The 27622-nt window shown below is 45.9% G+C and overlaps 1 protein-coding gene across 4 annotated transcripts in view; it reads right to left on the bottom strand.

The window, feature by feature from the left end:
* rapgef3 (Rap guanine nucleotide exchange factor (GEF) 3) overlaps positions 1 to 27622 on the bottom strand; it is a 45191-nt gene that overhangs the window by 2316 nt on the left and 15253 nt on the right. For 3 of the 4 annotated variants that reach the window (XM_069183201.1, XM_006629357.3, XM_069183134.1), the window contains 24 exons: positions 19915 to 20021; positions 19607 to 19728; positions 18588 to 18765; positions 17862 to 17946; positions 16972 to 17032; positions 16409 to 16485; positions 15734 to 15880; positions 15141 to 15253; positions 14744 to 14832; positions 14195 to 14273; positions 13438 to 13588; positions 12603 to 12688; positions 12238 to 12274; positions 11929 to 12004; positions 9931 to 10068; positions 9218 to 9315; positions 8443 to 8568; positions 6602 to 6783; positions 5469 to 5559; positions 4645 to 4695; positions 2884 to 2971; positions 2197 to 2261; positions 963 to 1017; positions 399 to 470 (listed from right to left, as the gene is read on the bottom strand). In XM_069183201.1, the coding sequence (XP_069039302.1) occupies positions 399 to 470; positions 963 to 1017; positions 2197 to 2261; positions 2884 to 2971; positions 4645 to 4695; positions 5469 to 5559; positions 6602 to 6783; positions 8443 to 8568; positions 9218 to 9315; positions 9931 to 10068; positions 11929 to 12004; positions 12238 to 12274; positions 12603 to 12688; positions 13438 to 13588; positions 14195 to 14273; positions 14744 to 14832; positions 15141 to 15253; positions 15734 to 15880; positions 16409 to 16485; positions 16972 to 17032; positions 17862 to 17946; positions 18588 to 18765; positions 19607 to 19728; positions 19915 to 20021 (2374 nt within the window). Of the gene's footprint in view, positions 1 to 378; positions 471 to 962; positions 1018 to 2196; positions 2262 to 2883; positions 2972 to 4644; positions 4696 to 5468; positions 5560 to 6601; positions 6784 to 8442; positions 8569 to 9217; positions 9316 to 9930; positions 10069 to 11928; positions 12005 to 12237; positions 12275 to 12602; positions 12689 to 13437; positions 13589 to 14194; positions 14274 to 14743; positions 14833 to 15140; positions 15254 to 15733; positions 15881 to 16408; positions 16486 to 16971; positions 17033 to 17861; positions 17947 to 18587; positions 18766 to 19606; positions 19729 to 19914; positions 20022 to 27622 lie in introns of all 4 variants that reach the window. The other variant, XM_069183245.1, reaches the window with a different exon arrangement.

The following is a 27622-nucleotide window of genomic DNA, read 5'->3' as shown; positions in this document are numbered from 1 at the left end:
AGACCCAGAGCAAACTCATTTGACCAATGAAGTAGGTCATCTTTTTGACTGACTAAACTAAAGATCCTCAGAAAAGAAAACATCAGCACCTCCTGCCTTTCAGGACCTCTCATGTCTTCACTAACCTAATTGCTTGCAAAATTGACCAAAATCTTTTCTAAAAGACAGATAAGAGTGATCTGTAAATCAGTGCTTGGTTATTACTTTCCAGAACCAGGAGTGGACATCTTGGGCAGAGGTCTAACTTGTTACAGAAACGGTATATATCTGGGACCATCTATGTGTCGTCTTTTGCCTCTCTCCTGTTAATGAGCCACATTCATTTTTCAGAAGCCGTGCCTGAGTTGAAAAAATCAAGGCCGCACTGAAAAGCCTTACCACAAGTTTGCGCCACTTACAGGTAGACACTCGAACTGCTGTTGTTTCCAAGAAAACCCGGTCAGTCAGGCCCTTTTGAGGAGAGGCTGGAACTGCAACAAAAAAACATAATGTCACTTCAAAGAAAAGAGCAGCAAAGAGCTGAAGAATTTATCTGAAAAGTGCACGTCAGCAAAAATATCCTGACAACTCATTTGTGTCTTTTTATAATAACATTGCAATGCTCTATACTGTACCATTTAGTTATTAACATTTAATGTTAAAGCTAGTGAGTGGCGCAGGTCCTTTCTGGACTTGGGGTTTTATCTGTGTGGATTTTGCATGCGTTTCCTCCAGGTGCTCCGGTTTCCGCCCACAGTCCACAGACATGCTGGCAATTGAATTGGCTTCTGTGAAAATTTGTGCGAGTGTGTGAATGTGTTTGTCTGTCTGTCCTGCGGTGGACTGGTATCCTGTCCAGGGTATACCCCATCTTGTGCCCTATGTTTGCCAGGATAGGCTCTGGCTCCCCTATGATATCCCTAAATTTATTGGATGTGTAGCCGACCTGAGTAAATAAAAATTGGAAAGCTTTCTGCTGGTACCGTAAGGCTGGCTCCTGCATTCCCGAACAATCTTCACTGTCTTGGCAATCATGCGCTGACAAAACAAACAAAACAGGAGAGAGGAAATGGATGTAAACAGAGTCCAGGTCACAGTAATGTTTTAGTGCTCATGTAAATCAGTTTCCTTCCTTTATCCATAAAAAACTTTCAAACCCAAGTTCAACAACCTGTTGGTCACTTGATTCTGAAGCTGTAGGTGAGAGACTGAGGGGTACTTTTGCAGGATTTTGTTTCTGCAACAATTATAATCTGGCTATGTAAGTGCTTTTTAAGAAACGCAAAGCACTTTACAACAAAGACACATCTCAGACTGCCGGACTGTCCGGCAAAGTGCTCTGGAGGCAGACAGCTCATGGAGTAGAAATGAGCCAGAGCGACAAACAGAAGATGGAGGCAGATCCCAGCTACCCGTGTGGGCCACTACTGATACTGAGGGGTCAATGTCCAGAAATTCAACAATTGAATTCGCAAAAGAAACAGCAAAAATAATAAGCGAACAAAGGACTACTGATGAACTAGCAACTAGCAACTGGGAAAAACCAGGCAGAGAAACAGACGCCAAGGCAGCCCAGTACCATCTCCCAGATGGGAGCTCCATCGCAGAGCAAGACGTTCCTCCAGGGCTGTAAAAACTAACAGAAACCCAAGACAGGCGGCTGAACTCATCCAGGCTTCTAACATAGTTTTTTCTCCCCCCTTTTGTTTTTCACCACTGGCAAACCGAAAGACCTCACCTGCCCCCACCTCGGTTACTTGGCTGGCGAGACACAACCCGAATGTCTCTAACACCCATGGATTTAAAAGGATATAAAGCCTCCGCTTGAATTATGCAGCTAATTTTTGATTCACCCTCATCTCCGTTTGTGACTCCTTTGTCACTTTGAATAACGGCTGCTTTGTCAGTGTAAAACAATCAAAACATGACAAAAAGAAACTGTGCCGTGATCAAATCGAGCCGTTGACACACTCTGCAATGGCAAATCCCAAATCCAGCAAACCCACAACTCTAGGGCGACTTTCCATTATAAGGAGGTCTCTCTCGGACAGACGGCGGCTGTCAGCTGATATGTTTGGAATTTGCTTTCAGGGGGCTGGAGGTCTGCTTCCAATCCTGTTCTTTCGTTTTTGGAAACCGAGCCAGTCAATTGAGACAAGTAACCTCTGAGGTCTCTCCAAGATGCAGCAGCCTGCCTGTCTTTGAATGAAATCTTACCATTTTCTCAAAGTTCACCAGACCTTCGATATGGTTCTTGTTGCCTTCATGAATAAATGTCATATCTGTTCCAGAAAAAAAAAAAATCACAGAGACTCAGTTTTAAGAAGAAGAGAGGAGCTGTTCCAGTTTTTATTTTTATTTTGCCTTTTGCACTTTTACCTGTTTTTTTTTGCAATGTTTTGCCAAGTGACTACATTTTTAAGACGATGTTGGTTGGTTATTGCCCTGTTTTGTGTACCTTCAACATGACGGGTTAAGGAACTGGACAAATCCCATCAAAGTAGGTTTAAAAGTTACTTCATACTTCCCAAGCCTCACAGAGAGTAACGGGAGTCAGGAGAATTTAGTGTACACATCCACATAAGCCAGACTGAATGTGTCTCCACTGAGATTCTTTCAGCCCTGTTCTGCTCGACATGGTGCCTACACTGCTGCCAGGTGTGTCATTTTCCCTGCAGAGACACTTGCAGTCTGTCTTTGAGATCACACATGTCCTGGGACTTTAATGTAGCAGTGAATGGAATGGGTACCTTTGTGGGTGGCAGTGTTTGCTAGAAGCATACGTGCCAGCATACTGTATGCACCCCAGCGGCGGAGTAACTTAGCAGTTACCTCATATTCTCCACTTGTGCGGTCTTAGCGTTTTCGATGACCTGTATGAAAGCTGCCAAGGCACTTACTTACCTTTTAGTAACAGCGGCATGAATGGAATGTAAGGAGAGCTGAGCTTGGCGACAGCCAGTCTGTAGGCCCTGTGGTTGCGAGAGGGGTCCTGAGAAAGAGGTGCATGTCAATGAACAACTGTGTCACTCGGCCGAAGACCTCACAGGTGCCTGACAGGTGCCTGACAGGTGTTAGGAAGTCAGGGCAGTCCGGTCGGGAGGCCAGGGAGATCTGTACAGTTTAGGCCCTGGCTTCACCATTGACGCAGGGCAGCCTTTGCGCGAGTTTCTGAATCTCCCGGTGCTTCCTCCCTTGGGCAAGATAGCAAACTGTTCTGTGGTGAGTCTGCAGCAGATGGTCTTGATGCATGGCTAACCCACTATTATCCAAAGTGCTTTGCATGCAGTAGTATCTGCTGAATGAGTACTTAAATATTGTTTTTACAGTTGTATGCAAACGTTTGGGCACCTCCAGTCAAAATGCATGTTTCACAAAAAAAGTATTAATGATTTGATTGGAAGGGTGCCCAAACTTTTGCATGTGCCACATTCACTGTTTTTCAATCTGTTAAACTCAGTAAATAAATAGTAATTGTACATTACTATGCCAGCAGCCATATCACCCTGCAACTCACAACTGGCAACCCACTGAAGCTCAGCAGGTGTGAGCCTGGTCAGTACCTGGATGGGAGACCTCCTGGGAAAAACTAAGGTTGCTGCTGGAAGAGGCATTAGTGGGGCCAGCAGGGGGCGCTCACCCTGCGGCTCACGTGGGTCCTAACGCCCCAGTGTAGTGACGGGGACACTATACTGTAAACAGGCGCCGTCCTTCGGATGAGACGTAAAACCGAGGTCCTGACTCTCTGTGGTCATTAAAAATCCCAGGGTGTTTCTCGAAAAGAGTAGGGGTGTACCCCGGCGTCCTGGCTAAATTTCCCATCGGCCTTCTAACAATCCCCCTCTATAAATTGGCTTCATTACTCTGCTCTCCTCCCCACTGTGTGGTGAGCGTTCTGGCGCACTATGGCTGCCGTCACATCATCCAGGTGGGGCTGCACATTGGTGGTGGTGGAGGGGAGTCCCCATTACCTGTAAAGCGCTTTGAGTGGAATGTCCAGAAAAGCAATTATTATTATTATTATTATATTACTACATTACAATGTGCAGAAAAATGTCATGTTTAAGTTTGTACCTTGCAGAGCTTGTGTTAACTTCTTTTTACTTAGAGATTCTGTGAAACACACAATTTGACCAGGGGTGCCCAAACGTTTGCTTGAACTGTATGTCCTGTTTTGTTTTCATCCAGTGAAGTTTTTGCAAAAGACTGCTTTGTTAAGTACAATTTTGAATGAGTTGCAAGACACCAATCTGGCTTTAAATTTTGTCTACCTGTCCTTCAGCTCTGGCCTGCTCTGTCACTGTTAATTTTTTACTGTTTTACTCATCTCATGATATAACATTGACATCTTGCACAAAAGCATCAAATAGTAATTAAAAATAATAGTCCATTTGTTTGCCAGAAAAGAAACACATCACTTTGATTTATGGTGTATGACTCATTTTCAAAGACCCATTTGCATTAATTACCTGTATATATTATGAGAAGGCATTTTTAATTTGATAAAGTCTTCTTGGAAGCAGTCAGTATTTTGAGGTGAATTTGCAGAACAGTTTATTAATAAATTCTTGGTTTCCAATATAGTGATTAACACAGGCAGTGTAATAGCATTGACTCTCCTGCTTTTGTGATGACAATATATTTTACACATAAAATGTGACGTACCATTAACCTCTCGTAAGCACAATAGATTCTTCTCGTCTTGCTTGGCAGTCTCTGTGAAAAAACACAAAAGACCTTCATATTAAAGTAAATAACGGGGTATTTTTCTAATTATTCACTTTATAAAGAGAAAAGCACCTCATTAATCATGTTTTGTGATCCGTGAACAAAATGACCATTTTTCCAAATTGTGTTTCAGTGAAGATGAAAGGTTTTGTATTTTTTTTAGAGTCTGATCTGCGGGTCTGAAGGAGCTCATTCTAAATTTGCTCTTTGCAGAGAGGCAGAAATCTGTTGTATTTGACATTTCAGAATAACTGAAGGGCTGGGATAACTTATCACAAATAACCACTATGACGGGCGATATTTATATAAGTAATGTATGTGCAAAGGTCTCTCTCCCTAAAACACAATATATCTGGTAGCTGAGACTCAACTATAAAAGTGGGTTGTAAATGCGTGGGTGCACAGCATTACAAGAAAATGCAATGCTTTTCTGTGTTCTCTGGAAAGGGCGCTTTTTCACTTCAAATCTTCACTGAACTGCACTGTGACGTCTTGCATCCCCTGCTCTGTAAAACTGCACCCTTATCTGTGGAATACCAAACCTGATTTACACCTCTCTCTCGAAAAGGAACTGCTCTAACGTTATGCAGCCGGTCAAGGTGATCTGTCTCCAGGGCAACCCAAGTTCCCTCTACCCAAGGGGCAGAGGTTGCTACAGCGCAATGATTTCAGTGTTGCCACTCCAGTGTGTTTTTGCCCCAATCATGGCCTGTTTGCACCTGTCCACTCTCCCCCTTCCAGGCCTCCCCCACGGATCTCACCTCCCAGGTCCTGGAGAGACGCTGCACAGCGCTGTTGCTCAGGCCGAACATCACAGCGAAGAAGGAGTTCAGGTTTTTCTGCTCCTTCAACCTGGAACCGAGACGACACTTGAGACACAGGAAACAGCCAGCCTGGGAACGCCACTCAGAATGATAACCCGGTGTCTCTCCCGCTGCAATTCTGTACACTCTTTCTAGCCTCTGGGCAGAGAGGGATTTGGTCTTTGGAGCTGCTGTCAAATTAGTAAGAAATGAGTACAGGCAAGGTTACAAACGAGAGGAGCCCTTCTGCCCAAGGATCTTATCCAGCCGTTTCTTGAAAGAAAGTACCAAAGTACTGGCTTCAACCACATGGCTGGGCAGCTTGTTCAAGACCTTGCATGGTGAAATTGTACAGTTTTCAACACAAAGCAAATTTTGTTTGTATTTCCATCATTGTGGATCGATAAGCTGTGCTGATTTAAGAATGAAAGAGATTTCTATTCTTATCAGTGTTGATCCTGGTTTACTGGATGGGAACGTTTCCGCAGGTCTTTCCTCCCGGCGGCTGTCAGGGTGTATAATGCTGCCCTAGGCTAGGACTGTTAGCCCTTCATTTGCTTGTCTATGGACAGCATGTTTACTCCATTGTACTTTTTGGACAATCAGTCTGTATAAACCTATGCACATTTTGCACATATTTTATTGTTTTTACAGTGACTATGATCAGCACATTTTGCACACACCTATGTATTTATTTGTATTTATTTTGTTGTCTTTTGTTTTATAACTATTCTGATGTCTGTTTTGCTTGTCTTGGGCTGGACTGCTGTAACACATCAATTTCCCTACGGGATTAATAAAGTATTATCTATCTATCCCAGGCTGACTGCAAACAAAGGGCAGAATCCGAGCAGACGTGTAGTTTGTACTTCCTGGAACACTGAGCTAGACCTTGGCAATGGTGAGAAAGTGAAGGGATCACACACTTAAGGCTGAATTTCCCCCTGAAGCTGTTTCTACTTTTACTCTGGCCGAGAGCCGAGGAGCGTGAACAACGGGTCTTTGTTAAAATCACATAACGGAGCCGCATCCAGCTCCAGATCTGCTGCCAGATGCACGGCGTACGGTCTGCAACGGACAGGCAGACTCACACGGTGGCCACCTTGATGAATTTCTTCAGTAGCAGCGCCCGCTTGCCGAGGTCAGGGCACAAGCACAGCTCAGTGGCCACCCAGTGCTGGACTTCATTGAACCGGCGCACAAAGCGCTCCAGGTTGGCAGTGGTGGCTCCACGGAACTTGTGACGCCCAAATATGTAATAAACCAGCTCCACCTGAGAGAGTAATGCAGAAAGAGAGAGGTCATTACCCTCGGGACTAAAGCTCATAAAGGTCATATTCTTTTTATGGACTGGTGATGGAGGTTAAAGGTCACTCTTTACCCTTATGGACTGGTGATAGAGGTCATAGGTCATACTCTTTACCCTTATGGGCTGGTGATGGAGGTTAAAGGTCACTCTTTACCCTTATGGACTGGAGATGGAGGTTAACAGTCATACTCTTTACCCTTATGGGCTGGTGATGGAGATTAACGGTCATACTCTTTACCCTTATGGACTGGCGATGGGGGTTAGCGGTCATACTCTTTACCCTTATGGACTGGTGATATACTCTTTACCCTTATGGACTGGCAATGGAGGTTAACAGTCATACTCTTTACCCTTATGGACTGGTGATGGAGGTTAACAGTCATACTCTTTACCCTTATGGACTGTTGATGGAGGTTAACGGTCATACTCTTTACCCTTATGGACTGGTGATGGAGATTAACGGTCATACTCTTTACCCTTATGGACTGGCGATGGAGATTAACGCTCATACTCTTTACCCTTATGGACTGGCGATGGAGGTTAACGGTCATACTCTTTACCCTTATGGACTGGTGATAGAGGTCATAGGTCATACTCTTTACCCTTATGGACTGGTGATGGAGCTTAGAGGTCAAACTCTTTACCTTGGGTATTAGCAATGAAGGTTAAAGGTCATAATACCCCCAAGGACCAGCGATGAAGGTTAAAGGTCATACTTTCTCCTGGGCCCTATCTGAACTGCTCTTTGAGAAATCTGAGAGGTGGCAGTTCTGTGGTTGGTGCGTTTAATGTCATGTCTGTCTTAAACTGTACCATTAATTCATTATCCTTTAAAATGTTTTTTTATTTGTTTTCAGGTGGGTACGAGTGCATCATGAATCAATCATGTTATTAAATGACTGCTTTACGTACTGCAACCCAATCCCGCTTCAACAAATTTGATCGTCTAGTTGTTCCTAAATCGAATTAGACCTGAGCGCTTTAAATACCGAGGAAGAGCACTTACACAGCTCAAGCCATTAAACACATCTCAGTGTCTGCCACTAAAAATCTTACTATACTAAAAGGAGTACTGGATAATATTATTTTTAAAAGTATTCCATTATAGTTACACATGATTTGGGTAATGGATTACTTTTTGAAATTAATAAGATTGTTTTCAGAGATACTCTATACGGTGGCTTTTTCCTCACAAATGCCTTGCTTTCTCAACATCTAGTCATTGTTGCCAAAACCTGCTCTACTGAGTACGATGCTTCACAATTAAGGACGTTTACAGTTAAAACAGTGACACACAATCTGCACATCAGGGGATGAACAACAGCAAGGCCCTTTTGAGTGTCGAAAGAGCAGAAAATATAAAAAATCCAACAGGTGAAACCAAATGCAGGTTACACCTTTAACCCAAAAAGATAGCAATTACTAATCCAGTGACATTCCACAATTGTTTAGGTCATATGGGAGTTAAGAATGTGTTCTGCATAAAAGAATGATGAGGGTGAAAATGAGGTCCAGGACAATCTGATTGAGACAAGAGCGTCACTGCCTGTAGATCTTTATCTGTGGTCATGCTGCCATCATGAAAAGGATTCTGGTGTGCCGGCCTTTACCAGGACTTCTCACCTCGTGCATGGCGCCAAAGAGCTCCCAGTCGTAGTCGCTGAGCTGGCAGGCTATGTCCTTAGAGCTCATCTGCTCCAGGGAGTCCAGGGTGCCTTGGTCAGGCCCCTGCTGCTCCTTCAGAGGAATCTGCCAAAACCCAGGCCATGATCATCCATCTCATCCATAATTTTTAAATTTCTGATTGTGTGGTAGTCAAAGCAACAAATAATTGTTGCTTTCCAGTTCAGGTCTCCTTCTGGGTTATGCAGAGATCAAACATACAGTATAAATATAAACATGCCCTTAATTCTCATGATAACCCTTTCTGATTCTGGTAAATTTAAAATTAAAGTCATATTCTGACTTTTCAAGGCCATACTACCTGCAGAACTGAAACAGATTAATTGGTAACTTGACCCTTAAGCCTGTCTTTCAGAGCATGTGAGCAAGATTAATAACTTAATTTGTGGGGAATGACTTTTCATGTTTTGGGAGCGCAGGTCACATGTGTGACCCCACACTCAGCACAAATAATTGAAGGTGATGCAATCACAGCTCAATCTATCCATATCCAACTATCCAATCCATCTACTGGCCTTGGAATGCCAGACGGAGTTGCAGAAGGATTGTGTTTTTTTTTTCCACGCAGGCATATTGTCGGAAAGCTAGCTGGCGAATGATGAATTTCTGCGGGTGCTCACTTTACAATTACTTTGGACAGAATGTGCTTTCTACAAAACACCAGCAGAGCCCCTGACCAGGTGCGAAGTGGACGTTGGGAGCAAAGGAAAGGTACCAGCTGATCCACTTGGTTGGCAGTGCAGAGGAAGAGCCTCTCGTTCACCCCCAGGGATGTGAAGACAGCCGTGGTGTCCAGTTTGAGCTGGGCCCTCTCTGAAACACACAACACAGACACGCCATGTTCACCAAGAACCCTCCCACTAGCTCTAGCGCATCTCATCCCAGCCAGTTTCCCCCAGGATTCCTCTGAGAGGATGCAGGAAGCTTCCCCAGAAAATTCAGGAAAGGATGGATTGTGGTCTGACTTGCAAAATGGTACTTTTCAACTGAGGTTTGTAATTCTCTGCTCTAGCAGTGAACAATTCACTGAATGAAAAACATTTATACAGAGCATGGTGGTGTGTATCAGACTCAGAGGAGAAAAGAAAAACTATAAAACCTACATCAGGATTGTGCAATCATCTGTCATTGGATTCCATCAATTCTAATTGATTACATTAAGATTGTATAATAAAAGGGCAGCTGCACTCCTCAAAGGGAAGGAGTGGCCCCAACCTTGCATCTCCAGCTATAGTGTGCTCCTGATCAGCATCTCCAGCTACGGTGTGCTCCTGATCCAGCACCCCCCAGCTACAGTGTGCTCCTGATCAGACACAGTCAGCCCAGTCCAAACTGAAATCATGGTGCATTAGGATACAGGATTTCTGAGCTGTGGAAGGAATCCAGACACCTGCCAGAAGTGGAAGTCACAACGGAGCACTGCCCTACCTCCAGAGGAGTTAATTTTGACCAAGACATGGTTCCCTCCTGGGTTGACAAGCGCTGATATCACATCCTGCACGGAGGTGTCAACCGGGAGCATCAGGGAGACGGGGGTGCGATCGGGGCGGAAGATCTCATACAGCACTTCGGGGAACAAGGGGAGACAGGCTGGGGTCAGTTTACTAACCTGTAGTCGAGTGTGAGCCTGGGTGGGCAGTCCTGTCCAGAGGGCCCATGTCTCTGAAGGGTTTCATTCCAGCTCAGCTCTTAACAGCCTGGAGCTGCTCGTTACTGGAACTAATTTAACAGTAAATTAGCGCTCCTCGGGTGCTGGGACCTCCAACACCGGTCCAGGACCAGGGTGGAAGTCAAGCGTCCTCCTAATCATGAAGAGAGCAGTCCCCAGATCTCTCACCTATGGAGCTGATCTAGAAAGAATTCCCACATACTTGACACAAATGGCAGACAAACGTGAACTAGAATGAAGAAAGTTAGATGCCAAAGAGTGAAAAGAGGCTGTGGGCACACTCTAACAGTGCCTGGTATCCCATCAATGTAGTGCACCTTGAAACTCTTGTAGCATATTCTGGACCCTGCCTGGAATACTCCAGTCATTACTGGAACAAAACAAAATGTTTAGACCAACTGTGCAAATAATCAGCCTCACGGCTTTGTATACCTTGTCAGCCCTTAAAGGTACATGTTGAACAAATATAAATCCCACTGGTCATCAATATAAATATTATAATTCATAACTGATAACTATGCTTTGGAATTTTTGTGGTCTGTACTGTAAAAACCCTTCATCACCATCCCGGCAGACAGTATCAATTCTGTGATGCTCTTTTTCAGACTCTTGACGCAGCTCGTGAGAAGGGCAGCATTCACAAAAACATTATGGGCAGATTTTATCACTGAAACACATAACGAGAAAAGCCTTTTTGCCAATTCATTGACAAGAGTAGAGTGCAATTTACTCCGCAGTATAAAAGTGCTGCATTTCAAAATATTCTAATATTCAAATATCTCTGACACCATATGGTTACAGGCCAGCAGGAACCACAGGACTTGTGAAATCAATGCCTTACCATTGCTTTAGACCTGGGAGATTCGGTTGGTTCAATTGAGTAAATATTTAGGTGGGATAAGCCTTAGAAAACCCTGTGGATTTAGACTGGAGTTGAAAGAGTAAAATAGAATCCAAGTGGATTAAGTGATTAGTGAGCTATAGGTGCCAAAGTGTGTTTGAATAATTTAGGTCCCTGATAGCCAATGAGAGCCGCATTGCAGCAAGATTTCTAGCTATGAGTTGTGTAGACTTGTGAAGGGAATCGGACATTTGATCGAATGTGGGTGGAGTTTGCATGTTCTCCCTGTGTTCGCATGGGTTTCCTCCAGGTGCGCCGATTTTTCTCGAACAGTTCAAAAACATACTGGTAGGTTAATTGAAATTCTTGAAAAACTGCCCCTGTGTGACTGTGCACATGTCTGCGTCTGTCCTCCCTGTGATGGACTGGCCTCCTGTCCGGGGTGTGTCCTGCCTTGTGCCTGTGGCTTGCTGGGACAGGCTCTGGCTCCCCTCTGACCTGGATTAGAAAACGGACGGAGGGAATCTCGAGGCATGACTGTTCTGTAAATGATTCCTAACTGCCTGGTCTTCCAACACCCTTGCTTCTTTCGGAGGGTTGGGTCACTTTTCATCTCATCTGCACTCTCTGTTTTTTAAAATTGCACTATATATTTGACCAATTGGCTGTGAGCAGTGAAAAACAACTGGAAAATCTCGCAGGATCTTGTGAATCCTGAGGACAGGACTTGGGCACCACTGATTTGCACCAAATGTGCAAATTAACAATAAAAAAGGCCTTTCTGTGCCTGTGTTCAGGACGATGGAGCTTGGCTTTCAGGTAGAATAAGCAGGACCGGCTGTAGGCGAGCCCACTGTGAAGGAACAGATCCAGAAGCTCTGCGGTACTGCAGCATGGTTGAGGATAAAAACCTCACCTTTATCCTGCGATCTGATTGGCCGGCACTTCCTCACACATTCCTCCTGACCAGAAAACCAGTCGAACTCGTTAGCCTGTGAGAAAGACAGCGGGAGAGTCTGCTTCAGAACAGTCCTGCACAGGATCCCCAAGGACTCAGGGGAGTTTTGGAGGACTTGGGGGTTTGCGCTCACTGTGACAAGGGGAGGATGCCAGCCCGGCCCGTGCAGAATACAGGTCGTGGCGAGGTCACGCCAGCACTGCGCTGGCTGGTCTCCCCCCCCCATCCCGCCCCGGAGCTAGAGACAGCAAGCCGAGCGAAACCCACCTTGCTCTGAGACGCTGCGCTGTAGCCGTTCTCCAGCCTGCGAGAAAGAAATCAAAAGGCACATTTCAGGATGAGAATGAGACACTGAACCGGAGCTGCACAAACCAGCAGGGAGAGAAAATAATTATCATAATGAATTCTAATCATAACTAATAATTACCATGAAATCTAAAATACTTAAGTCTTGGTGGCATTTACAAATCCACATGGTCTCTTTAAGTTCTTCCAAACGGTAATCAATTCTAGTGACTAAAAATACCATTAAGAGGAAAAAGACTGAAGACAGTTTGACTGTCAGCAGGGGTGCGAGCCAGACGCTGAGCAGCCGCCTTCTGCTCCCCTGCCATTTCCTGTTTGTCACTCACGCTCGGGTCTTCCTCCGGTCAGGGAGCTGCTGCTCCTTCAGCATGACGGTCAGACGGGAGTCCCTCACCACTGCCCCCTTCAGGCTCTGGGAGGGAATTACAAGGATGGGCAGAAAGCGCAAAGCGCAAGGAAGTCAGGAGCTGCCTGTGCCAGCCCAGCCCTCCCAGCAGACCACTGAGGCATGCCGACCTTCCGCAGGGTGCAAAACGGCTCAACCCACACCTCCTCCACCGCCTTTAAAGGGATTATCCCGATAAGCCTGGGTCTGAGCACGGTAAGGCATCTTGAGGTTCAGAAAAGAAGGGGGGTGTGTGTGCTTTGAAAACTGGATTGCAAAGACACATTATGGGAGTCACATTTCACTGCGTCTGTTAACGTAAGCAGAAATAAAACTTCAACTGACCGCCCAGGGAAGGCAGATTATCCACTGTTTACTCAGTTTGACTGAGAGGTGTGCTGCTGTACAGATTTAAATGTACCAAACTCACCGCAACACCCTCTAGAACATGGGTTTTCCTTTAAGCAGCCTGCATTCATGGAAGATCTGACACACACCCTTTTTTGTCCAGGGCTCTACAGTCTAAAATACCGTCACAGTTCACAGTCATCTCACTAGGTTAGCCCATCTGCAATTTGGACAATTCATTAATTATGAGCTAGAACAAGATAGCATCTTTCTAGGCACTTGGGTAATTAATTATGAGCTAGAACAAGATGGCATTTTTCTAGGCACTTGGGTAATTAATTATGAGCTAGAACAGGCTGGCATCTTTCTAGGCACTTGGATAATTATGAGCTCTCCTTGGATTCACACAGGGTTTGCGCTCTCCTTACCTCCAGAAACTCCACAGCTGTGGGGTCCTCTTTGAGCAGCTTCCCGTACAGCCCCACCCACTGGTACAGCAGGTGGATGATCTTCTGCTTCTTGTTGAGGGAGTACGCCGCCTTCTCCAGCTCGGAGCCTTCTGAGGGCTCGGTGTGGTAGGTTCACAGGAGGGTTAAGGGCCACACTGTTCAGGGCACCGTCACAAGAAGGTCGTCATCTAGTCATCTGCTAGGTCAGGGCCAAGCAGTTACCAAGACCCATCAATGAATTCCAGTGCAGCTCTCTGGCAGAACCAGACTGTTATGACCACCAAAGGTGTTTGACTAATCAGACAGTTAAACAGCCTGCAGTACTGAAATCCAATGGGCAGAAAGCCTCTATAGCCATGTGTTCTCTGCACCAGTTCTCCTGTACTTGTTCTTCTGTACCTGAACAGTATGTCTACAGTACCTGATCTACCGTCAGTTTTCTTCACATTTGTATTAGAAGATTATAAAGCTACTGGCTGCTGAATCCCCCAGATCTCATTCTCACCTTTACCTACCCATAAGATGGGATCCTTGTTTCCATTTTCTTTTAAATACAACCGACCACCGGTGTCGTAAAAATAATAGGCTTGTGTTTCATATTCAAGTCAACTTTCGACCTTTTTCCCCCATAATAATAACTGGCTCTGCATCCTGACGGCAATCGACTCATTTTTTGAATGACCTGTGCCCTCACAAGATACACTGTGACCCTCCTGGGAGCCTGGTGGCAGGATATTAGTGCAGCAGCACTGGGCAGAGCTGTGATGAGGGCATGAAGACACAGTGGGTTAGGAGGAAGTCGGTCACACAGGAATCTGGGGGAATAAAACACAGTTCACGGTTACGATCACAAGACCTGCAAACCTGCAGTGTGTGGCAGATGACTGAATTAAAGCCAGGTTTTATCTAGGCCTTAACGTTCCCCTTGCACCGGCCTGTAAAAAGTTTTCTGCTCTGGCCAAACTGCCTGCACCTCAGCCACTCCCATTTGCTTACAGTGGATTATAATGTCTGCGAATTTAATAAATGTTCACGGATGTGGTTTCAATGAGGCAGAACAGTAACAATGGCGAGCCTATCAGGTTTGCCTTTTGAAAGCCAAGTGTCTGTTTAGCCTCTCCAGGAAGTCTCTCTCCCACAAATCCGATCAGTTTATCAGAGTTCAGATTATCATCAGGGAGCCTGACCGGCCTCTCAGACGCTCATATATTTAGTAGGCCTACATTCGTCTATGAGCAGCAGAAATGCAACAGGTAGCATTCGGCTTGCCCCCCTGCTACCGAACCTGGGAGTTCGCTGGGGTTCGAGTCCAGCCGCACTGTTTCAAGCAGGTGTTCCAGGATTTTCTCCGGGGTCCCAGACATCACCGTGTACCTGAGGAGACAATGGAAAGGCGGTGGACATTAGCCAAGTCTGTGCGGGTCCCATGGTACAACGCCGCCAAGTTCTCTAATTGGAACAGACTGTAGAAAAACCACATTCAAACCTGGGATTTACATTTATGGGGTGGTTGACTGGTAGTGTGTAGCAAAGGGGCTCTTATTCTGTAATTGCCTCTGTGCACACAAAGGGTTACACCATTGGGTGGCAGTGAGTCTTTGAGGATTCCTGATTGGCCATGTGTCTTTGCCCTGTTGCGGTTCTCCTAGTGGCCGGTGGGGGGGGGAGGGGGGTGTCTTTACTTGTTGCTGTTGGCTGAGCCTCCCTGACTGGACTGCTCGCTTTGACTGCTCTTCTCCAGCACCAGCACCACCTTCCCATGCTCCTCCAGCCGCACAGTGTTGGCCTCCACATCCTGGAAAAGAGCCCGCACCACAGACACTGCTGAACAGGGCTGAGAAATACCCATCATATGAGGGCTGAATGAGGCCACTGAGCGGCCATTTAACCCTTGCTAGTACAGTAGCAGCAGTGTTACTTTCTAATAATAAGGGAATTGTTGTCACTATCCTTGAATATCCCGTGACTAGTAAAAAGCTGTATTCGAGTACTGGGGCCTGTCGTATTAAAATGAGCACACAAACACCGAAGCTAATGGAATTGTCCAATTTTCCAACAATACTTCCACATATATGTATAAGCCTGTTATAGGAGCTGTCAGGCTCTGCTTGATACTCAGGGCAAAGGTGCCACATACTACATACTGCTGTGTTTGTGTCTGCTCTGTTTTGTGCTTGGTGGTGTGTCACATACAGTATTACGTTTATCAGCACTGCTTGTATAGAGCTGGGTAATTGGGAGATCAGGCTTTGCTGGATTTGACTGAGGGACTGACCTTGAGGATGTGGATGAAGTCCTGCTTGTCTACACGCAGGAAGTGGCAGTTGTCCTCGCGCAGGATGATAGTAGCCGCACGGGGGGCATCATTCAGAAGGGCCAGCTGTCCAAAGTCATCCCCCTCGTGAAGCGTGGTGACCAAGCCCTGTCACGATGACAAGACACACGCAGAGAGCACGGTCATCTGGGTAAACTTCTGCTGACATTTGGTTGGAAAGTGCCTTAAGATACACCAAAGAGTGCATTAAAGTTTTTTTTTTTAATTGCAGGATTGTGTGAGGGCAGCATGGTGGTACAGTACAGAGGTTAGCATTGCTGTCTAGCATTGCTGGGGCTGTGGGGTGCTATCTGCGTGGAGTTTGCATGTTCTGCCTGTGTTCGCAAAGGTTTTCTCTAGGTGCTCCAGTTTCCTCCCACAGTCCAAAGACATTCTGGGAGGTAAATTGGCTTCTGGGAGAATTGGCCCTTGTGTGAGTGTGTGCGAGTTTGCGTCTGTGTCCATGTATGCCCTGCAATGGACTGGAGTCCGATCCCCTGCCTTGTGCCCATTGCTTGCCAGGATAGGCTCCAGCTCCCCCACCACCCTCAATTGGCTGAAGTGGTCAGAAAATGGATGGATGGCATGACTGTGTAATTGGCACTATGCACCTGCAGAGCCACAGGCCTTACTCACCTTCCCGTGCGTGATCACGTTGACAGAGCCCTTCCAGATGATGTACCAGGATGTCCCTTTGTCTCCTTGGCTGAACACTGGCACAAGCAGAGCAAGACTGGGAGTCAGCTTAGGGCAAAGTCCTTCACAAGCACAAGTGACAAAACAGGACCTTCATCCCAGTTTCTGTAGCCGTAAGTAAGCTGAGAATGCAAGACTTCCCAATGGGTGTTAACAGTCACAGATTAACACCCCAGCACTACTATTAACCATTTATAAAACACTATTAATACAGATAAATTACAGTTCTTTCTCAAGGACATAACATGATTGTGCTCATTAAGGACTTCAATTTATGTCCCTCTACAGTCAAGCAGCCAGTTCTGGACTTGTGTGAAGTGCAAACAACTTCCTGTAGGCACACCAATGCACTAAAATCCTGCAAATTAAGCAGCATGCTTCAGCTAATTTTAGACACTAAAGAAGACATTCAACACACTTCTGTATAAATATCAAGAAGATGCATGTACATCGGTACAGCAACAAATTAAAAATGCAATCACAGGAAAGTGCAAACTACTCACAGAGCGTTCCTGCCTTGGCGTGGGATTCAAACACCAGCACAGCAGCCAGTTCCCTCCGGACCTCAACAACAAGAGCAGCAGAGAAATCATCTCATCTTACAATTAATTACATTCACATGCAGGAGTCATCACACCTTTACATATAAAGCCTCTCATCTCAAAGGAGCTGAAGCACTCCGTGTGGAAGTGAGGACTAAATCCACCACTCAAGCTTCACTAACTGAGTTAAGGGGAAATTCAGGGAGACCAGACTGAACAAATCCGGGACATCAAGGTCATTACCCCCTCATTCCCATTCATGGGGACGGGATGCATTCCCATACCGCACATCACCAACTCAGGAACTGCAACACGGACTCCTGATTATTCTAACATCCCCACGATGTATGTATTGTACAACAGAGACCCCTGCACTTCAATAGACATACCACTGTGGAACAGGATATGCTGTGTGTTGTGCTGTGCAATGTGCAATGTGCAATGTTGGTGGTTGTTTCCCATTTTAGACACTAGGTGGCACTACAGTGCAACTGTAAAATGATCCAGAGACACCTGTGCCCACATAAAATGAGAGGCATTGATGCTTTGGTCGTGAAATATGAACAACAAGCACAGAATAGCATTAAAGGTTGACATAACAGGAAGGCGTCTCCGGGTCAACAGAATCTGAAAATCTGAGTGGCTTAGTGTTCAGATGTGAGTAAATGTCTCTGTGCCGACATTCTAGCGAGAAACGAGTCTCACAATGTCGGTCTCGAGCGGTTTCATCCTCAAGCCGCGGAGCAGGGGGCTGGGAATGGGGGACCTGAGGCTTCTTCAGACCCCCTGGCGAGGCGCTTGTGTGGGTAAAGAGAAAGCGGGCGGAAGGATAGTCCCGGCGACAGTCTTACCGAGCTGGAGAGATGGGCTACGGCCTTGATGTGCAGCAGCTCCTCGAAGATCACCTCCAGGTCCTCTGGACCCCTCTGGCTCGGCCTGGGAGGAAGGGCAGAGGGATCAGAGCTCCCTGGTAACAGCCTTGCCAGTCCTCAGACTGTTCTCAGCATCCTTGTTAGAAGCCCAGGCGGCAATGTTTCCGTGGAGAAGTGGACATTTTACTTCTGTCTGGCAATTTATTTCCCCGTTACTTTATTAACTAGGCAATAGTTTTATAAGTTAAAGAGGTTCAAGTAGGTAGCCGGGCCAGCATGCATAGGTCACAAAGGAACGGGTAAAAGGCTCTACTGTACAACCGAAACGTTGTGTCTCTTTTCCTTTCAGCATGGAATAAGCCTTTACCTGTAGACCCATAGTCTTTATAGTTCAAACCTCTAAAGGGAAAATTTGAATACATGCATATTTTAAACAAGGCATAAGGCATACAATAAAATGCCAAAATCAAGAAGGAAACCGGCACTAACACATCTGTAGCTGGTAGCTCGTGTTTCATCACGCAGGGCCCTGATGCGACAGGGTGCAGATGTTCTGTTAAAACTGGAGCCATTCCTCTTTACCTGGGCCCATTCGTCTAACTGTGGCAGCGCTCTCTGCACAGCAGACAAGGTGCCCAGCTGCTCAGTCGCCTTCAACAAGCATCCGCGGAGGTGCCCGCGGGCAGGGGGACCCAGGCTACTTACGGTTTGCGCAAGATCATGGTCAGAAGGGCATCGGGACCCATCTGAGCCAACAACGCCATCGCCTCCTGAAGCTCGTCCTCCGAGTCCTTCTCGGTGGCCGTGTGGTCCGCCCCGAACTCGGCCTCCAAAAAGTGGTAGAACTGGGCGTCTTTGTCTTGGAAGTTCAGCTCCTGCTTTGCTTGAGCGGAAGGGGAGAAGGCCGGGTAAGGAAGACGGGGCGCACCTCCGAAGACAGGGCTGGGAGATCAGCGTGCAAATTGCGTGGGCTCTGACGAAGAGAACCCCGCTTTGCACATGAGTGAAAAGGTGTAGATTCATGCCGTCTGAGTGCAGGTTGGGCTCTGTGACCCACCTGCAGGTTACTGTTCATTTGCTTAGCAGACGTTCTTTTCTCAGGGCCATGTCACTAGCTAATGGTTTGGGATTCTCTAAATGGCGCACAGTTGGCTGAGTACCAGCTAAGTATCGCCATCGACAACGTCTGGGATTGGTTGACCACTGTGGCTCCCAAAGAAAGAGCGATCCCTGTGACCTGCTGGGAGCCGGCCAGACGTCTGGTGACGTCAGCGAGGGACGAGCCGGTCCTCCGGCTGGCAGCGAACCTGCTGTGCGTCACTGTGCGAGATGGACAGGCCAATGGGTGGGAGGATCAGGGGAGCACGGCTGCCCTTCCTCGTTCCCCCTGGGTGGGCAGAGGGATCGGCACAGTGAGCCGAGATGGAAAGGCACAGCGGGTCGATCCCACACCCAGCAGGTATAGGTATAGAAGTGTGTGTAGAAGCTATCCTGTTGATCAGTACAAGCTATCCTGTTGATCAGTACAAGGGTGGCCCACCTTGTCTCTTCCAGTTCCTTCTGCAAGGCACTGTAGGTAAATCATTGATGGGTAAAAGGAAGCAAGAGGCAAGTGGGAATCCAGAATGTTGACAAGACCGACCATCCTAGTTATCCGAGATCCAGCCCTCACTCTGCAAAGTAAGGGGTGCAGGGGTCACTCTGCACTCTACTGCCACACTTACCATGAACAAGAATCCCTTCGTCCACTAAGACTTGCCACATGCCCACTGCCTGGCTCCGCGATTGGATGCTGCCATTTACTTTCATCAACCAGTCCACCAGCTCCTTCCCAGTACAGCATCGTCTACCACAGGGATCATAGGAAGAATTAGCGGAACCCCAGTTTAAGCAGCATGAATTAAAACTTGCTCCAAACCAGGCATACAATGCTACTCGAGAACTTCAACCACAAGGAGCTAGAATGAGACCACAATCTGTCTAGGGCTCATGCTCATGGGTAGGAACCCTTTAAAGTCTTTTGCCACTTTACCTGTAAGTCTTGAGGTGGTACTTCCTGTCCCTGATCAGCCCTGGGCTGCGTTCGATTAAGGCAGCATAGAGAGCCCTTCCTGCCTTCAAGACCCGCTGGAACAAGAACTGGAAACAGGAGAAAACTGGAATTAAAAACGTGTGGCCCTGGTGGTTAAAGTGACGTGCACTGTTACAGCAGAAAATCATTTAATATGTACTCATGCCAGCACAGAACGACAACAGTGACCTAAGTGCCAGCACTGTCATCAGCGGATGACATGCAAACACAGGCTGCTTTCGTCATGGTCTGACAGGAGTGTGAGACACCACTTAGACTAACATCAGGCAGCTCTCATACACACGCCTGTGCACAGGCATGCATTATCTTTCCCACAGATCATGTTTTCTGCACTGCACATTTTAGCCAACATTCCTTATATTATTCTGTCTCGTAACGATTGGTAAGATCATATTTTTCAACAGAGAATTACCTGAGAGCATCATGAAATGCCTGACTGTCACCCCCCTCTCTTCCCCTCTCCCTCAGCTTCTGGCTGTTTTGCAAAGGGCTGGCAGATTTATTCAGGTTTTCTGGCATTGGTACGGTACTGTATGTCTTTAAGGTGTTAGGGACTCAGAATAAACACACAGCTGTAGGACGCAAGATGGACACTTTTAAAGTCTTTCCCAGGCTCCCCCTCTCACTGGTCAAGCCTTCAGCCCCAGGCAAACTAAGAAATACAACTGCAGCCACTGCTGACACAAATCTAGCAAGGCAAAGGGACACGTGGGTAGATGTGGAATAAACGGTGAACGGAGGATGTTTGAAATACAACAGAATTGCAGACTTTAAAATTAAGAAAGGCCATGAAAATATTTTTGTACAACCTCAAGCCTACAAAAAGATATTAAGTCATGAGCCGCTTTTTGAATTTGGTTTGGTTGAGCATCCCACAATCTTCTCGCCATGCACAGGTTCATTTCATCCTAGACTGCGTGCCAAAGTAACTAATGCAGCAACAATAGCAGGAATGTTTTAATTACGGGGCTGCATTCTTAAGCCAGGGGTCGGGCTGGAGAACGTGCAGGCAGCAAGCTGTGGAATGGCTCCTGTCAGCTGGGCTCTCGTCCGCATCAATATCTAAATTCCAGCATGAGAGCTGTTCCCTCCCCCGGTCCCTGTGGGCCCCGACTGGGACTGGCACTGGGATTCTGTCTGATCTTCGGACCTCCCTGCGGGCCTCTTCCTCGCCTGGGCCCCTGCCCCACAGCTCAGCCTCCTCTCCCAGGCAGACAAGCCTGGCGTGGGTCATGGGCAGGAGAAATCCCCTGGGCGAGCCCAACCCGCTTTCTCAGAAGAGAAAAACATTATCCAGCCTGTGAACCATCTGCTGGCACCTTAACCCACCAGAACGCTCTGCCTGAGGGTCTCTCCTCTCCTTAACCCCTTCAGCGCCTAATGAGGAGCATGGCCAGCTCCCTTACATGACAGAACAGACCCCGTCAGCTGGCTGTGTACTCTACATTCAAAGCACAATTTGGCCAATTTAATCAAATTCTAACCAAAGCTGATCCTGTCCTATCTTTGCTGCTTGTCACGCTGCCTCAAGAGCTAGAAATTACTTTCGAAGTGCGCCCTGGATGTTTTGTGTCTGCTTAAATGAATTTACTCCTTGAATTCCTTGATAACTGCAGCTCCCACTGTGCTGCACTGTCAAAGGCACATGGCTGCTCACTCCCAAGAGGCTGTGTGGAGTTACTTTGATGGATCTTTTCACCCTTATCGGTCTAGTGTAGGGCTGCAGGAGTGGACCAGTACTGCATTGTTCTTTAGGACAACTTCACGGTGTGTGACCAACATTGTTAGGTCACATTAAATAAAAAGAGGATAAGGATTTTTAACAATAAATCGCTTCAGAGCTGGCTGTAATCGATCGTACAACACAATGATCACAACTTACACCAAGCTGCGGTTTGGATGTTTGCCATCCAACAGCCAGGCGAAATAACAGATCACCTGCATGAGAAAAGGAAGCAGCTGATGCATTCACAGTCATTGTCTCTCGCCTTGTAGGACAACAAAAACCAATTCATTCTGAGCATGTCAGGTGTCTGTCCTTTATGTGAATGACACAGTTTAAAACAAAAACTTGCTTTGTTCCCTGATAGCTGGGAGTCTGTCGCACCAACATCTCATCCTTTTTAGAGTGTCATGTGGCAGAGGAACTGAGAGTAAAGTACAATAGGGCTGAGCCAAAGTTCAGAATCACCGATTACATACACGTCCCATCAATCAAATGATTTAGATGTTAATAATTTAGCATGAGGGCACAATTCTACTGGAGATGACTTGTCAAACAGCAATGTGAATGATAACCTATGTTGCTAGAAGATCAAGAAAAAAACTGGGAAGATGACTGATGAGAGTTGGCCATTTAGCCTGTCTAACTCGATTGATTGCTAGTAGCCAATTAGTCTGAGGATCTTACCTAGCTGTTTCTTGAATGAAGCCAGGGTATGTGTTTGAATAGCATGGCTGGATGGCTTGCTGTATGCTCCTGCAACTCTTTGTGTACAAGTGCTTCCATTTTTCAGCTTTAAATGCACATCCTCCTAGTCTACAATTGTGTCCTGTGGTTTGTGTTTCTTGGCTGAATCTACAGACTCTGATTTGTCTATGTGAATCAATCAAGCACTAAACCAGAACTCTCCAGCTGTGGTCACAGAGAGGCCCTGTCCCACAGAGAACTTCAGTTTCTAAAGACTGCAGTGACCATTTTTCTTAATAAAACATTGCATTTGGTTAAATGATCAATAAATTACAACTCATCACAATCATTAGAAAAGGGCAACTTAGGGTGTGATCCTACAGTTAGGGCAACATACAATAAAGTGATCTGAGTGCAACTGTAAGAATATCATTCTTCCATCTCTGAAATATTCCAAGACTATGTACTAAGTTGTCCAAGACCGTAGAAGAGACGCTGCTCAATGCATTTGTCTTTTCTAGAATTGATTAGAACAACGCCCTGTTCACTGGGGTATCTAAGTCCACACTGAAAAAACTTCAGTATGTCCAGAATTCAGCAGCCAGAAGCCTCACCAGGTTGCATGCTTAAAGTGATTACATTACTCCTGTCCTGCACCAACTTCCTATTAGGTTTCATATCGACTTTAAGGCTCTGCATGGTTGGACACCTCAGGACCTGTCTGATTTATTACCTTCCTACTCCCCACCTTGCAAACTTCTTTCGTCTGACTCGGGTCTCCTGTGTCTCCTGTGTGCCCCAAGCTTGCCTCTATTCTGTGGCTGACAGGGCCTTCTCCTGCTGTGCCCCAGAGCTCTGGACCTCTGTCCTCCAGGATATCACACAATCACCTTTCCCAAGCACTTTCAAATCCAGACTCAAAACCTTCTTCTTCAGAAAGCCTTTTATCTAATTGGTGTCTGTGTCTGGTCCTGGCATCTTCTAATCTACTGCATTTTCTAATCCCTAGTCTTAATTTGTGCTAATTTTGTTATCTTCCATCTTTGTAAACTGTTTTCTTTTGTCCTGTTTATTCACTTTTCCTGTACAGATAAGAAGCTACTTTTAAAGGCACTGCATACAGTTGTTATTATTATTATTATTATTATTAATTTTTTTTTTTATTAAGGATTTTATAGTGCACTGAATTGACTGAAGGGGAAATACTCCAGGAATTCAAAATCTGTATTGGAACTGCATGGCTTTCAAACTGGAAGCTCGACTGACAGGACTGACAGAGCACGTCAAGGAATGTCAGGGAGACTCACGAGTGTTTGTCATTGATCCCCGCCAATCACAGAAGCGAGAATCATGCTGGAAGAGCTTCATGCGTGACATTTTTGCAACGTTGCTTTTCCTGTGCCCTGGAGAGTTCGGATGTTTTCCATGGTTCAGGGGCAGATGTGGTTAGAAGATGCAGGTGGGACACACTGCAAGGGCTTCGTTCTCTGCATTCCTGTGCTTAGTATTCATGTTTTGAGCTCTGTGCGGATTGAAGTTATTCACTATTTGGTACAAAACCAACAGCCAAAATATGCCATCATATTGTGTGGTCATCACTTCTGATTAATCAGACTAGTTCCTACAATATTTAAAACCAGCGGCTTGGAAACAGACGCACACATTTTGTGCGTGTCCATTATGTGCTTGTCCCTATCTGCAGTGCAATCCTCATTCTAGTGCGTGAAATTCCACTGCACCTCCAGACCAAACAGAGAAAACACTCAGCCACACTCTGCCTCTGCATCACTGACCTCCTTGATAACACATACAGTTGGGGTTCCGACATCTGTGAGTTTAAAAAGGCGCCGTCCTTCGGCTGAGACATAAAACCGAGGTCCTGACTCTCTGCGGTCATTGAAAAATCCCAGGGCATTTCTCAAAAAGGCCTTTACCAGTCATGGCCTCCTAATAATCCCCCTCTCTGAACTGGCTTCATCACTCTGTTCTCCTCCCCACTGACAGCTGCTGTGTGGGGAGTGTACTGGTGCACTATGGCTGCAGTCACATCATCCAGGTGGGGCTGCACATTGGTGGGGATGAAGGGGAGTCCCCATTATCATTGGGACACGGGGCTCTTGGATGGCGGATGGACAGAGTGGAGTGAAACTGAGTTGAAGGTTATCAAGCACAACTTTCAAACTTTTTAGCAGCGTAACAGACGAGAACTGTGAGAAATCTAGCGGGTGGGCGAGCCTCCCCTGCCCCCTGCCCTCTGCTCAAGTACCCACTACCCAGCACCCACCTCCCAGCCTGCTCTTGTTTCTGTATGGCTGCGATTGTTACCGACACCCCCAGCTCTGTGTCAGCGGTGTGGGAATATGACAGGCCGCAGGCGACTCTAGAGGCTCTCTGACAGTCTTATTGCCCGTTTCATTACAGTGGGAAATACCGATCACGGAGCAGGGACAAAGCTGGGAGGGCAGACTGAGAAAGTGCAGGCAGAGGGGGGATTCTCCGAGAGGGATTTCAGCTGATTACTATAAAAGTTTGTGATTACTGCTGTTTTAGCTGATCAGTGATGTTTTAATTAACTTAAATAAACAACAAATTATCATATAAGGGAGGTTTACTTATGTCTTTTAACCATAAACACTATATGCTTTAGTACTGTATCATATGCCAGTATGGGGTGGACTTGGTTATATGTGATGTGGCTATTTGCGATGGTTCACTGGACTGACCCTCCTATACACATTTCTTTCATGCTTATACAATACAACAGCTACCTTTAGAAAGGCCTTGCTTTCACTACTGTATAAAAGGCAATTCCACTTGTTCTAAAGTGTGAAAGTCATTCTTTTCCCTCTCTGATTAGATAAATAGATAATACTTTATTAATCCCGTAGGGAAATTGATGTGTTACAGCAGTCCAGCCCAAGACAAGCAAAACAGACATCAGAATAGTTATAAAACAAAGACAACAAAATAAATAAAAGTAACTAAATACATAGGTGTGTGCAAAATGTGCTGATCATAGTCACTGTAAAAACAATATAATGTGTGCAAAATTTGCATAGGTTTATGCAGACTGATTGTCCAAAAAGTACAATGGACTAAACATGCTGTCCATAGAGGAGCAAATGAAGGGCTAACAGTCCTAGTCTAGGGCAGCGTTATATTACAATAGTATCTTCTTGATGGGGGGAACACTGTGACAGATAATGTGGTACAATCCCACAGGCGTACCCAGACATCGAGATTCTGTGACATTTTTTCAATTCAATTTCAATGCAATTCAAGATTCATCCTCTGGGGGAAATTAGATAGACAAACATTACCAACAGAGCTGATACAAAACTGTTTCAGGAGATTTTACATTGTTTGAGAGAGATATTGCAGAGGGGATGAAAGACTTCCTAGGTGTTACTTTTACACCTGGGGACACAGAGACATCACCCAGATGGGAGTAGTGTAAGTACACAATGGAGGGGGCGAGACACACACTGATGTAATTGTTCATGACAGTGGTGTGATGTGATTGTTTGCACATGATTACCATGACCAGGCACCTCCTTGCAATAAAAACTAAAAGGCAGACTGTTCTGTTGTCCATGGTTATAGATTACCTAGGACATAGGTTAGGACATAGGATCCAAAGCCATTAATCTTAATTAATTTGGCTGCCACTTTTATCCAATGATATAATCAAGTGATTTAACATTTGGGCCCACTTGCACAGATGGGCATTTTGCTAGAGCAGTCTCAGAGAAGTACTTCGACCAAGGAAACAACGGCAGATCATAACCCAAGATTTGAACCTACAGTACAACTTTCCAGTTACAAGTCCCAAAACATGTCTGCCGCTCCACATAGCTATCTCCATTATTCTGCAAAGCTCTGATCCCTCGCTATAAAACCAACAAACACAAAATGAAAATTCACATGGCTTGATTAAGAGAACCATCTCATTTACGTCAGGCTTAGGAGAAGGTGCAGACAAATCTTATTAAATCGGTGCCTTCCTGTCAAAGGAATCAGAGGTTTCTGTACTGCAGAAGTACTGTCTTTTTGTAACCCCTGGTCACTCATATTTCTCCTAGGCCAGGCTCTTGCAGAGATACATGTTTTGATAAAGACAGTGGGTTCGCTTTCTGCAAAATTATTTTTCTTTGTAGTAACCTGGAGATAAATAAGAAGTACTGGGAGTCTTGCATCAACCCCATGACTTCAGGAGGGATTCTGGGAATGCATGTCCAAAGAGGAGGAAAAAAAAAAGAAGAAAAACACACTGTGGTTCCTTGGATACAGAATTCCTCGGAATCCTGTGTGTTAGGATAAGACAACCAAAGTGGAAAGATTGCAACGGCTCAATGAGCTCTGTTCAGCAGGACACCAGCGCTAACCGGGCCTCTTCGAAATGCCGAAACAGGACTGCCTTTGTGTGCAAGAGCGGAGTCACGCGTGCTGTGCCGGAGAGTGGGATCTGTTATTGGACGGAAAATACAAAACAAAACCAGAACACAATGGGTGGCAACAGCCTGTGCTGCTGGAGCCTAACCCGGCAAGCAACGGGCGCAAGGCCGGACACACCCTGGACAGGATGCCAGGTCATCGCAGGGCACACACAGCTTCGCCTTCACCTGCGCTGGCTAATACCACTCTCACAGGGCCACACGATACCTGCCAGTAAATGCTCTTGCTGTGATCTAGCCAGCCCTTCATTCAGCTCGACGCAAGCAGGGTGTGCTCTCCTCTTTGCATTGACTGGAAAAGACTTTGCTCTGCAGCACCACAAAGTGACACGCAGAAAATAAAACTCCAAACAACGCAATCCCTCCCTGCCAATTCTTTTTCAATTTGTTTGATAGCGGACAGTTCTTTGAGGAGTTTAACAAGGGGGCGTCTGTAAACAGACTGAATGGTTTTTACTTTGCCTTTCTTCAGGTGTGTCTTGAGCAAATTATTTGATCTTGTCATTAAGATACTGGTAGATTGCAGATTATCAAATCACATTCTAGAGTGCATAACAAGATAATTTTAATAGGACTTCATATTACTATATTATACTATGTATACAGTACACATACAGTATGTATACATGACTCACGTCATAGAAGTGTCAATTATCTGTTTGCAATTGACCTCTATAAATAATTAATTCATTATTACCAAAAGGGAGATCTAATGTTTTGCAGATGTACTGTAATATTTGGGGATAATGGTGTCTGATGTTGTATGCCTGCATAAATCACCATT

Source organism: Lepisosteus oculatus, chromosome 1 (genome assembly GCF_040954835.1).
Source record: "Lepisosteus oculatus isolate fLepOcu1 chromosome 1, fLepOcu1.hap2, whole genome shotgun sequence".
NCBI classification, from domain to species: domain Eukaryota; kingdom Metazoa; phylum Chordata; class Actinopteri; order Semionotiformes; family Lepisosteidae; genus Lepisosteus; species Lepisosteus oculatus.
This window is presented reverse-complemented; position numbering and strand designations above follow the sequence as displayed.